Raw genomic sequence first — 12,573 nt, forward strand, 5'->3', positions numbered from 1 at the left:
TGGGGATTGAACCGCGGTCCCTGTGCTTTGCTTAGCTTAGCTTGTTCTAAGTAGGTGCTTTAGACCACTGAGCCATCTTACCAGCCCCTGTCTTTGTCTTTGTGAGAAAGGGTTTCATTATGCAATTTAGACTGGCCTTGAGCTCACTAGGCAGTCCAGGCTGGCCTCAAACTCGCAGCAATCCCCCTGCTCAGCCTCCCAAGTGCTGGGATTACAGGCATGCACCACCATGCCCGGCTCAGATATTTTTGAAAGGGATCCCGAACTTGTTTTAGCTGGAAGAGAAAAGGGCTTTGTTCTCATCTGCGTTAAGGAAACATGTTAGGGTGAAGGAGGGAGGGCCCGAGGCTGGAGTTCCAGAGCAGGTCATGGGTGAAAGCTCAGGCAGCAGGTGCTGGGCCAGCAAGAACACGCTGCCATAGAAGAGATAGGGAGAGAGCCAAAGGCACAAAAACACCTTGAACGCTTCACTTTTCTTTTTAAAAAGTTATGAAATTTATTTATTTTGTTTTTTGAGACAAGGTCACCCTATGCAGCTCAGGCTGGCCTTGAGCTCACCATGCAGCCCAGGCTGCTCTCAAATTCCCAACGATCCTCCTGCCTCGGCCTCCTGAGTACTGGGATTATAGGCCTGTGCCACCTTCCCAGCCAAGTTATAAAATGTAAATGGCCAGTTAATTAAAGTTAAAAATTTACTGTAGCAAAATTTCACTGGCTTTCTTGACTCCAGGTCCCCTCCACCCTGCCCCTTATTTCCCATTGTTTGTGCATGTCTGGATTTTTCTTCAACAGATGACCCAAAGTGATTTGTCAATAGTCAGCACCTGGCCTGTGGAGCCCCAGAAGCAGCCCGGGGACACCTCAGTATCACCTGGGCCACCTGGGGTGGCCTCTGCCACTGGCTCCTGTGCAGTCCTCCTGGTCTTTGGGGACAGAGGCTCTGTCCTGAGCTCAGTCCTCACTTCACTCCTCTTTGGTTCTCGTCAGCTCCCATCTTCCTCCTCCACAGAGTTTCAGAACCCAGGAGTGAAACTACGAGAGACAGCGATCAGCTTGCCTGGCGGCCAGAGCAGAAGCACCTGTACCCTCTGCCCTGACGCCCACACAGGGGGTGAGGGGCACTCAGCCCTGGCCGGGCCAGCTCAGGCGCTCCTCATCCTCAGGGTGGGTACCTTCTGCAGGCTGGGCCGATGCCCCACGCTGATGAAGGTCATCCCCAGCTGCTGGCCGATGCGGTACAGCTCACCTTCAACCTCCTCTGTCAGGGCACTGGTGGCTTCATCAAGGACTGCCGGAGGGGCACAGAGGGCAGGGGTCAAGGTCCAGCCCTGCCTCCAGGCCTCTGCCAGCCGACTCTGAACTCGTGTGTGCACTGGCAACGCAGAAAGCTGCTCTGGCCTCCAGGAGGACGAGCCAAGCGAGCCAAGCGAGCCAGGGGTGCGCCTGGGAGCTGGGCCAGAGTCCCTCAGCTTCCTGGAAGTAAGTGCCGCTGCTCCCTAGGACCGCTCAATCTAGGGACACCCAGTTCCACACCTGCCACCACTTGGCCAGGCATGCTGGGCAACACCCATTCACCCGGCAGCTCCTCTCCAGGATGGTTGTGGGCTCCAGCTGCAGCCATGGCAGGAAGCTGAGCCGGGCTCTACTCTGAGTGCAGCAGTACCTAGCACGCACCCTGCAGGGAGGCCTCACCTGCGTACTTCGGCTGCAGGTAGAAGAGCCGAGCAAAGGACAGCCGCTGCATCTCCCCTGGGGACAGGACGTCATACCTGGGAAAGGGGCTCGCAGTGAGCGCCAGGAGGCAGGCGGTAGCATGGCCTCTGTGCTGCCGAGCTGACTGGGAGGATGCTGCCCACCCTGCCCGGGGTGGCTCGGCTCACAGCCACAGTCCTGCTGCCCCTGCCAGAGGCTGAACCTCTGCTCCACGGGCATGAAACCTGTGAGTGATGAGAGCGGGCAAGCTGCACATGGCCCTGGGGGTCAGAAGCTACGCATTCCTGGGTGGGACCCCAGAGCCCACTGTCTTCATGGGGAGCTGCTGGGCCCACTAATTCACTTCTTACCAGTTCCAGTCCACCTGCTGGTCTAGGCCCTCTGTCCTCGCCACCAAGTTGGACTGTAACAGACCCAGAGGGCACAAGATCCATGACAGGGCCCCAGCCTTGTTCCCTGCCACCCTCAGTACCCATGACATGAAGGCCTAGGGACAGACACCCACGCCAAGGTGGGGATCGGTTACATCACAAGGTTCTGCTGGACCAGCAACAACAAAAGCATAGACCTGGTCAGCTTTCTACTGCTTTAAACACCTCTTTAGCACACCCAACTGCAGACATGGGACCCAGAGAAGGCAGGGTGTGGCTCTGCTGGGCCAGGATCTCCTGCAGCTGGTGCCCCAGGTAGGCACGGGGCCCACCTCACTCACCAGACCGGCCAACTCCAGGAACCTCACAATCCTTTCGTTGTCAGCGGAACCTGGGAAGCACAGAAGGTGTCTTCAGCTGTCAGCGCCTCTGGCAGAACAGACAGGGACAGCACAGCAGGGGTGGATGCCCCAGAAGGCTGGGCCATTGCCCAGGGGACCACACACGATAAGGGAAGGACAGGCAAATGTCATCACTTCCTTCGCCCGCGTCTGTTCTGGGAGGGGAAAGCAGAGCCAGTAGAAAGCGCAGCGTGGCCCTCACAGTGGGGAGGGTGCATGGGGACAGCAGGTGGGACGCTGCGACGCCACAGGGCTCACCAGAGTCCGGGTAGATCTCCTTCAGGGGATAGATCACCTGCAAACACAAACAAGGCTGAGCATGAATGCTAGCGGGAGGCACAGTGGCTCACCATCCAGCCTCAGGAACCCGACGGCCCCAGAGCACGGCCTCCTGCCCACCAAGGAGGGGCACCCCACCCCAGCAGAGCAACTGAGTGTAGATCGTGCGACAGGTCACTTGCAACCTTCGGAAATCTGTGTGGAGGACGGGAGTCGGGAGCCTCCCGGGACAGGGCCCTGATGCTTGGTGAACATGAGCAAATGGCCGGGGGGCAGGGAGATGGCTCAGTGGAATAAGCGCTTGCTTGGCAAGCACAAGGGCCTGAGTTCAATCCCCGGTTCCATAAATAAATAAATAAGCAAATGGCCGCAGCCCCAGGTTAACCCGCATCCAGGAGCCTCTCAGAGAACCGGAGCCCCAATCCACAGACATGGAAAAGAACTCAAGGCTTCCTGGCCGTGGCTGCCTGCTGCCCCCAAACACCTGGGGCCCAGGACCTACCGCTGCTGAAAGATCGGCCCTGACCCACTGACCTGCTCCCGGAGGGTCCCATCAGTGAAGAAGGGCTTCTGTGGCAGGAACAGCACCCCGTGGGGCCCAAAGTCGGTCAGCATCTGCACGGAGCCTGCGGAGTCCCCCAAAGCCTCCGTGGTGAGATCGCAGAGAAGCTGCCTCCTCCCCTAGCCTCCTCACCCCGGCTTTGCCCAGTCACCCAGGCCCTGGGGGGGGGGGGGGGGGGGGCTGTCTCACCCTGGGTGCTGGCCCACAGGCCACCCAGAACCCGCAGCAAAGATGTCTTGCCAGTGCCCGTGTTGCCCGTGATGAGCAGACTCTGCCCCTCGCAGACCTTCAGGCTCAGGTCCTTGACCAGGGGCTTGTCAGAGGAGGGGGCCGAGATGCACACCCGCTCCAGGAGGAAAGCTGTGTCGACGGGCTCGGGTGCAGGGCCCACTGGGGCTCTGGGTGGAAGAAGGGCGTGGACTGATCACTGCCCAGCACCGTGCGGGCTGCACTGTGCCCAAACCCACGACACCCTGTGCCTGCAGGTGGAGACAGGGGCTTGATTTTTCATTTACTGTTTTTTTGAGACAGGGTCTGCATGTAATTCAGGCTGGCCTTAAAACTCACTAGATAGGGGCTGGTGAGATGGCTCAGTGGTCTAAAGCGCCTACTTAGAACAAGCTTCGCAAAGCACAGGGACCGCAGTTCAATCCCCCAGCACCACATGCCAGCCAGCCCCACCCCCTGGTGGCTGAGCTGGCCACACACACACACACACAATTTAAAAAACAAAAACAAAAAAACTCACTAGATAGCCCAGGCTGGACTCAAACGTGTGACTGGCCTCCTGCCTCGGCCTCCTAAATGCTGAAATCACAGGCATGTCTAGCACACCTGACTGAGTCCGGGCCTGTAGAGAGGTGGGTCAGGGAGGACTCTAGGGACAGCACGTGTGTGCACACAGAACAGGCCATGTGAGCAAGAAGGTGACCATCTGTGGGGCAAGGAGAGGGCTGTGGAGGCACAAACCCTGTCAACAATGGCCCTTCCTTGGCTTCTGAGCCTCCAGAACAACCAGAAAGCTAAACTGTTGAGGCCACTCGGCCCGTGGACCGTGGGGTGGGCACGTCTGCAGTACACAGCTCCGCATGCTGCTGAGTTTTCTTTTCTTTTTGTTGTGGTGCTTGGAAGTGGGCACAAGAGCCTCAAGCATGAGCGCTAACACTGCACTTTACTCTCTCTCTCTCTCTTTCTCTCTCTCTCTCTCTCTCTCTCTCTCAGCAGAGTCTCACTAGCTGGCTTCAAACTCACAACCATAAAGACAGTAAGCGATCTGCCTAAGTAAAGTGTGAAGATGAAACAAATCTTCAAAGCACAAAAAGGTTAAAAACAGCCAGTGAGACAGCTCAGCAGACTAAGCGCCTGCGTTGGCAAGCTCAGGGATCAGGGTTTGATTCCTGCCAGGCCCATGGGATGCGCTGAGCCAGGGAAAGAATCCGGGCGTGGTGGCCCACGCCTGTAATCCCAGTTCTGCGGAGGCTAAAACAGGAGGATCACTATGAGTCTAAGCTGCAAAGTGAGCCCCTGTACCAAATACACAAAATGAAAAAAAAAAAAAGAAAGAAAAGAAAAAGAAGGTTAAAAACATTCCCAATCCCCAAAAATACAGCAATAAAGACATCTGTGGGGCCTGGCATGGTGGCACACCCCTGTGATCCCAGCACTCCAGAGGCTGAGGCAGGAGGATCGTTGCGAGTTTGAGACCATCCTAGGCTACAAAGTAAGCTCAAGGCCAGCCTGAACTGCACAGAAGGATCCTGACTCAAAAAGACAAAAAAAAAAAAAAAAAAAAAAAAGGAAAGGAAAGGGACACCCTGCAGGTCTGAGAGGGAAGGTACCAGTCGGAGTTTTGGTTATGGGGCCAGGCGGGGGTGTGCCTGTTGCTTCCATTAGCCCAGGATGACGTCAATCACAGTGAGTGGGCCACAGGCAACCTTGGGTTGATGCTCTAAGGCCTGCTCCCCAGGTCCTCACCGGTCCAAGCCATGGTCGCTCTCCAAGTCCTGCATGTTCAGAAACACGTCCAGCAGGGCTTCCTGCAGCTCCCCAACCCTGCGCAAGAAGAGAGACACTGGGGCCAGGGAGATGGCTCAGTGGAATAAGCACTTCACTGGCAAGCGCAAAGGTCTGAGTTCAATCCCTGGTTCCGCCAAAAAAAAGAGAGCCACTGAGGCAGGCTCAGGCTTTTTGCTCGCACCCAAGTCCCTGCGCTCCCTTTACCTTGGGGCGCCCCCTGTGCATATGCGCAGGCCTGAACCGCACCTGTGCGTGTACCCTGCCACGTCGGAGAGTGTGCTGGAGAGGTCGATGAGCCTGGTGAAGCAGCTGATGAGGTAGATACACACGAACGCGTTCTGCACAGGACAGCGCGGTCGGCATGGCCCGGACCCCTGGTCCTGGGCAGTGGGTTGGGGGAGGGGCAGAAGGGGCGGCAGCAGGGTCCTTACCTTGCTGACCAGGGTGCTAAGCTCAGTGGGGCTCAAGTCTCCATAGATCCCACTGAAAATGGGGATTGCGATGACGATGTAACTCAAAATGCTGCCCAGATAGTCGAATGTGTTGACCCCGACTGCGGAGACAGACCACAGGAGACCCTGGGGCCACTCGTGCTGGGCAGGGGACCCAGCCCTGAGGAGCAGCCAGCCAGCCAGCCAGGGCCACACTGCCCCCATCCCCATCCTGAGGACAAAGGCACGGCAAAAGAATTGGCATCTCCAGAGCAAACTGATCAGGTGGGCAGCGGCAGAGAAGCAGACCCTGTGCCCCACGGGCGCCCCCTCCCAGGCCCACCACCTACTATACAGCCAGAGCTCCTTGGCCATGAGCTCCCGCTGGGTCTGAAGGAGCCTCTGAAGCCTGCGGTCTGTCTTCAAGTGCTCCACACGGCCAGCTCTAACAAGAAAAGCTGGGGAGTCAAGCAGGCCACCCCGGCCCACCAGGCCCACGACAACGACCTAGCTTCGGACCCTTTCCGCCACCAGCACCTGTTCACTGCCTGTTGCTCCTCATGGCACTGTGTGTGGGAAGAACACGAACCCCAGAGGTAACCAGACCAAATCCTGGCTCCGCTCAGCTTCTAGCTGACAGTGGCAGTTTGCTTAAACACCTAGTGCCTTAGTTGTTCTCATTTGTGAAATGGAGCTAAGGGTATCTATGCAATCAATTAGTAATTAAGAGTTTCTGAATGTACGTTGGGCATGGTGGTGTACACGTGTAATCCCAGAGCTTCAGAGCCTAAGGCAACAAGGTGGGGAGTTCAAGGCCAGTTTGCGCTGCTTCATGAGACCATGTCTCAAAAACATAAAAAACAGGGGCTGCCAAATAGCTCGGTGGATCAAAGTGCCTGTTCAGGCAGACGCAGTGGCTGGGGTTTGATACCCCCCATGCCGAGCAGTGCCAGCCCTGCCCTTGGGGTACACTGAGATGGTGACAGACTGGGTGTGGTGGCACGCACCTGTAGTCCCAGCTCTTGGGAGGCTGAACACAGGCGGATCACAGCGAGACTGATCTATGTAGTGAGACCCTGCAGACCTTATACTAAAATACAAACATAAAACTTAAAAATTTTTTTTTAAAAAAAGCCTCAGTGTGGTGGTGCCAGCCTATAATTCCAGCATTTAGGAATGCCGAGGCAGGAGAAGCACAGATTCCAGCCTAGCTTCCAGAGTCTACTGATTTAGCAAGACGCTGTCTCACATAGGGGCTGGGAACGTCACTAGTGTGAAGTTTAATTTCCAGCATCACCAAAATATAAGAACTGGACACAGGAGCCTTCAACCAACAAGAGCATCATTAATCGGATTCAGGGCAGCAGTCCCTCCCGCCAGGCTCTGTCTAGAGGTGCACAAACAGTTCCCGTCCTTGTGCAAACTCAGAGGGCAGGAAGTACTCTTCACCAGGAGTGCGGCCGGCCAAGAGTGTCTTCGGAGGACGTCCTCACAGGCCTGAGCTGTGGGAGTACGACGACGCTCCCGAGAGTGACAGGGCCTACCGTGCCAGGCAGAAACTCTCCAGGCAGGGGTGGAGGACGAGCGGCTGCACAAGACCGGGTCTAGATCCCTGAGAACTACTCTGCCTTCCCCAAAGCTCCGTGAGCAGACGCTGCAGGGGCCAGAAGCACAGCTCTGCCTACCAATCCCCCAGCGTAGCTCGCTCCTCGCCCTGCTGGTGCTCCCGAGTGGCCACGGCTGCACAAGCAGCAGGGACAGAAGGGCAAATGACCCACAAAGCGTAATCCAAGGGCAACACAATCCCTGCCCATGAGCCCAGTGCCGGTGCTGACCTGAAGTCACACACAGCCGAGCACAGAGACCCGCCTGGCCGGAAGCTCATGCAGCCGCAGTGCAGTCGCAGCAGCCCGTGCCACAGAGCAGAGTCAGCCCTAAGCAGCACGCACTGGCAAGACACGTACGACAGGCAGGCAGAGGCCGAGGCGACGCCTTCCAGTCAGCCATCAGCAGAAGCACATTCTCGCTGGGTTGCTGGCCCCTGCAGGTGTATGGGAGCCCACTAAGCCTAAAGCTGGCCACTGCAGGGAGCCACCTGCTGCAGAAGCAAATCCGCAGGGACAGGGAGAGGGAAAGGGTCACAGCCAAGCATGACAGTGCTCAGCTCCAGCATGGGTGCTAAGAAGGCCGCAGCTTCATCTGTCCTCCTCTACCGTCAGCTCCGCCCGGCAGGAGGGAGCGTCTCTGGCAGACTCACCTGTAGAAGGCAGCAGGTTCCGCGTTCACCCGAATCTGCATGTGCTTGAACCTAAGCCAGAAGGAGTTTGTGTTGAGGGTGAGGAGCCCGCCCTGGCTCTTAAGGAAACCCCACTTCTCCTATGCCTGGGCCAAGAGAGGGCAGCTCTACCAACACCGCAACCCCTACGTCACAACTTTCTGACTGTCTTGGGGTAGGAAACCCCAGGACCTCCGCTGGGGGGCAGTAGCTGTGTAGAATGGGCTGGCCGCAGCCCTCCATAGGTATCATGGGGCACCCCCGGCCTACCGTGAAGGACAGGCCAAGAGGCACACAGAGCCGTCACCATGTCAGTCCAGGCCAGGCCTCACAAACCCAAGAAGGGTGGCCAGGCCAGAGGCAGGTGAGAAGGCCACAGACAGCAGAGACACTGGTGGCGGCTGACTAGACACGTTCTGTGCTTCCCGTGTATAAACAACTGCTTCCATCCTCCCCGCTGGCCACTGAGCCATCTCACTTTAGGCGACAAAATGGAAAGTCAGAGGGGTGGAAGACCTGGTCCAGGGTCACACAGCTAGTGACTGCCAGCTGGGACTTGAGCCATGGCAGCCCGGTCCCAGTAGCCTGTAACAATGTCAGCAACTGGAGCTTGAGGCAGGATTTCACTACGAAAGTGAGCCCAGCATGGGCTGCAGAGTGCAAGGTCTGCCGGAACTACCTGGCGAGACGCAGTCTCAGTCTCAACTAACAAGCAAGCAAGCAGCCTTCCGCAAGGCACAGACCTAAAATCGCCCTCCAGCTTTTCCTGCTGCACCAGCTTCGCCACGATAGGCCCCATCAAGGCCTTGTTCACCACAGTTCCCACGATGAAATACCCAAAGATGCTCACGGGCCCAAGCCAGCCTGTGCTGAAAGGTGGGGTGCAAGGGGGCAGAGAAAGGCATGGGTACCAGGAAGCCGCGCAGGCCTCGGCCCCTTCTCAGGGAGTGCCGGGGCCTCTGCTCCCAGGGGACCCGTCAAGATCACCAGGATCCCCAAGACTGAAACAGCACAGCACAGGGCCAGCGGGCAGGGGCCTAGCACACGCACTGGGAGGCCTCCGGGTGCAGGAGGGAGGGGCAGACCCGCGCGAGGCGGGGACCCGGAGTGGGGCGCACCTGTGGAAGCACTGCACCGTGTAGTAGGCCAGGGTGAAGGGAGCGACGAGCAGCTTGCTGGTCATGCTGCTGAGCTGCCGGCAGAGCCGCTCCGCGTCCTGGCTGATGCGCTGGTCCCTGTGGCCAAGGGCAGTACCCATCAGGGAGGTGGGCTCTCGCCTTCTCGTGCCCTCCGCCACGACGCCAGGGGAAGACGCAGCAGCCAAGGCACAGCTCGTGGGGGGAACGGAACCTCAGGACCTCTACACAGGGCTCGAGACGGTGGCTTCTAATGGTGTCTCGGTTTACCCTCAAAAAGTAGAATTCAAAGGCCAGCACCCGGAAGCTTGAGCTGGCTGAGAGGAGCCAAAGGAAACTCCGGGGTATAGCGGCTGCCTTTCTGGGTGACTGGGAACATGGGCACATTGGCCTGATCCTCCCGCTCCCTGGACTTGGACCTGTCTAGTATGGCATCTGGCTGTGAGGCCTCCCTGGCTGGGCCATCAGGAAGAGGCCAAAGGGTGGAGTGGGCAGTGGCAGAGGGCAGCCTGAACTGAAGAGACGCTGCCCTGGTGGCAAAGTGCTCCCTGGGGTGCAGTGAAGGGGGCAGGACGGGGTCCCCTACCCCACGGCCACATTGGCACCTCTTCCCGGGTGATTTGTGGGCACTTGCAATTCTGAGCACTGACTCCTGAGCTACAGAAGAGCTTCCAGCTCATCCCATCCCATCCTATGATAGCGCTGCTATGAGCTTCACTTTATGGAGGGGCTCTAGGGCTTAAGGAGGGAACAGGAGAGCTCAATGCTGGGAGGTGCAGAACTTGGGCGTGAATCCTCCGCTGAATCTTAGATAACAGCAACTCGTTTTGGCTCTTGAAAATTCAAGTTTGTTTTTAACAAGAACACTTTCTTCCTTTGTCTTATTTAGAAAAATACGCTAGGAATGGGCAGAAGGGAGCTGCTCCTGAGACCCCCTTGCTGGCTTGCGATTCCCAGCCCAACTGCGGCTCCCCAAGGGGCACCCCACCCCTGGCTCTGGACAGCAACCTCTGCCCGCGGCTCAGACCTCCGCGGGGTCTGCACCCAAGGTCAGGCCAGTGAGCAAGGGCAGCGGGGACCGAGAGGGCGCCTACGGGTTGTCGACGTCGTCCCGCAGCACGTTGAGGGTGTAGTACACGCGGGCCCGGAAGTAGAGGTGGTGCAGGTGCTCCGTGAGCGCCTTCCTCCAGCTCACATACAGCAGGCTGGAGATGAACTGGTCAAAGCTCTTCAGCTGCGCAGCGGGGGAGACAAGGGGGAGGGGACAGATGGCTTCCTGCAAGCCCCAGTTCAAAGCTCAGGGCCGCCAGAAGCCTCTGCCCAGAGGCCCAGCCTGCTCTGATCGCTCAGCACTTTCCCCGTTGAAAGCCTCGAGTCATGAGATTTTTCCTTCCTCATTCACTCGCGCCTGTGTTTATTCCTACACATCTTTTTTTTTTTTTTTTTTTTGTCTTTTGGAGGCAGGGTCTCACCACGCAGCTCGGGCTGTCCTTGAGCTCACTCTGGAGCCCAGTCTGGTCTCTAACTCACAACCACCCTCTTGCCACAGCCTTCCGAGTGCTGGGATTAGAGGTCTGTGCGCCACGCCCAGCCTTCCTTCACAGAATCTTTTTTATTTATTGATTTATTGATTTGTTTTCTTTTTTCCTTCACAGAATCTTGAGGGGCTCGCCAAAGGCAAGCCTGAAGCCCTTGTGACAGTGTGCTGTGGCACTGTATAAGCAGAGGCGTCTCTGGAGACTGGGGAGCACACTGCCATCCCCTTCACGCTCTTCCTCTTCTGTCCCAAGTGTGGAAGAGGATGCATCTCCCTGGAAGCGCCCTGATGGCAGGCCATCAGTGCCACAGCATGGCAAGAGTGGCTCACCGAAAGCAGCTGGTCTGGCCCACAGAGAGCAGGAGCGGGGCTCTGGCGGAGCCCCGCCTGGCACTGGTGTTGGTGAAGCACCTCTGCTCCTACTTTCCTCTGTACTGAGCCGCTGGGAAATAACAGAGAGCTCACAGGCCAGCCAGGGCCAGGGACGAGGGCATAAGGAGTTGGCGGTGGAGAACAAGTCAAGGATTAATTCAGTACTGTAAGGGCTGAGTGTGGTTCTGAGTCCGGTGGAGGAAACATGAAGAAGAAAGGACTCGGAAGAGCTGGCCAGGAGAAGTGCCACCTGAGCACAGGGTGGGTGGGGGCTATTCTCAGGACAGCTGCAGCTGTGACAGCCGGGTGTGACATGTCGCCAGGTGAAGTCACAGCCTCGGAGCGAGAGTGACAGCAGCTGCTTCTGCTGGCATCCTGGTTTTAAAGCTCTCTGGACTCCCAAAGCAAAGTGCTAGGAATAGTAGGGACAGAGAACATTTCTGCTAAATGCTCAATGAAGCCAGAACCTGGTGGCCAACTTAGGTTTAAGACACCTGAGAGGGGCTGGTGAGATGGCTCAGTGGTCTAAAGCACCTACTTAGAACAAGCTAAGCTAAGCAAAACACAGGGACCACGGTTCAATCCCCAGCACCACATGCCAGCCAGCCCCACCCCCTGGTGGGCTGAGCTGGCCACACACACAAATAAACAAATAAATTAAAAAAAAAAAAAAAAAGACACCGGAGAAGCTGGTCCCAAAGGGGCCAACAGCAAGCAACGCCTGCCTAAGGTTCTGACGTCTGGACAACCATTTCTCTGGTTCCCGGAAAAGGAACACACACCTGTAGCTTGGTTCCTGCGTCCTGCAGGCCGAGGCTTACAGGGCATTCCACTCACCCTGGACAGGAGCAAGAGCCAGACAGAAGGAAAGCCCTTACTGTGGAGTTGAGAACGATGAGCACAATGGCCAGGGTCGTCAGCGCCTTAAACCCATCCAAGTCTTTACTTCCCAGGACACCATAGTACTGGCTAGGTATCAAGCCGACCTGATAGATCACCAGCTGTTCTGCAGGAAGGAGATCAGAAATCCGTGATGGAGGCAAAGAAAGGAGGCTTCCCGAGCCTTGCCTCATCAACATCCCGGAGAAAAGACAAGGTCCCCAGAGCGGGCGTGGCCTCCCTCACCAAAGCCCAGGGCACGCTCACTCACCCGCGAGGGCCACACACAACAGGGTCAGAAACATCAAAACGTTCTGCGACGACCAAGAAGGAAACAGGACCTTCTGGATCCTCAGGAACCGCTGGAGAAACTGCAGATCTAACTTGGGCCTGAAGAAAAGCGAGAAGCCAACAGAGGCCCGGGCAGTTAAGTGTGAACAGTCTCCACGCTTCTCTATCTTGTTCCCAGGAGGACCAGGCTGTGACTAAGAACAGATTTCGGTGTGAGAAGTGATGCTATTAATAGGACATGTAGAAAAATGTCCTAATGAAGGCTCCATAACAATACTGAAGTGGGAAGGCCCTTTTAAGACCCCAGATC

General features: G+C 57.1%; 1 protein-coding gene across 2 annotated transcripts in view; it reads right to left on the reverse strand.

Annotated features, from left to right (window-relative positions):
• Positions 1-564: 564 nt before the first annotated feature.
• Positions 565-12,573, reverse strand: part of Abcd4 (ATP binding cassette subfamily D member 4) — a 13,989-nt gene continuing 1,980 nt past the window's right edge. Inside the window, exons 2-19 of one of the 2 annotated variants that reach the window (XM_004624961.2) lie at positions 12,244-12,362; positions 11,972-12,099; positions 10,279-10,418; positions 9,167-9,283; positions 8,792-8,917; positions 8,031-8,081; positions 6,124-6,218; positions 5,774-5,895; positions 5,589-5,680; positions 5,301-5,378; positions 3,516-3,724; positions 3,299-3,390; positions 2,744-2,780; positions 2,426-2,475; positions 2,064-2,116; positions 1,693-1,769; positions 1,173-1,288; positions 565-1,032 (exon numbers count right to left, since the gene is read on the reverse strand). In XM_004624961.2, the coding sequence (XP_004625018.1) occupies positions 964-1,032; positions 1,173-1,288; positions 1,693-1,769; positions 2,064-2,116; positions 2,426-2,475; positions 2,744-2,780; positions 3,299-3,390; positions 3,516-3,724; positions 5,301-5,378; positions 5,589-5,680; positions 5,774-5,895; positions 6,124-6,218; positions 8,031-8,081; positions 8,792-8,917; positions 9,167-9,283; positions 10,279-10,418; positions 11,972-12,099; positions 12,244-12,362 (1,771 nt within the window). In that variant the 3' untranslated portion in view covers positions 565-963. Of the gene's footprint in view, positions 1,033-1,172; positions 1,289-1,692; positions 1,770-2,063; positions 2,117-2,425; positions 2,476-2,743; positions 2,781-3,298; positions 3,391-3,515; positions 3,725-5,300; positions 5,379-5,588; positions 5,681-5,773; positions 5,896-6,123; positions 6,219-8,030; positions 8,082-8,791; positions 8,918-9,166; positions 9,284-10,278; positions 10,419-11,971; positions 12,100-12,243; positions 12,363-12,573 lie in introns of those variants that run through there. The other variant, XM_023703579.1, reaches the window with a different exon arrangement.

Source organism: Octodon degus, unplaced genomic scaffold, assembly GCF_000260255.1.
Source record: "Octodon degus isolate 3935 unplaced genomic scaffold, OctDeg1.0 scaffold00007, whole genome shotgun sequence".
Lineage (NCBI taxonomy): Eukaryota > Metazoa > Chordata > Mammalia > Rodentia > Octodontidae > Octodon > Octodon degus.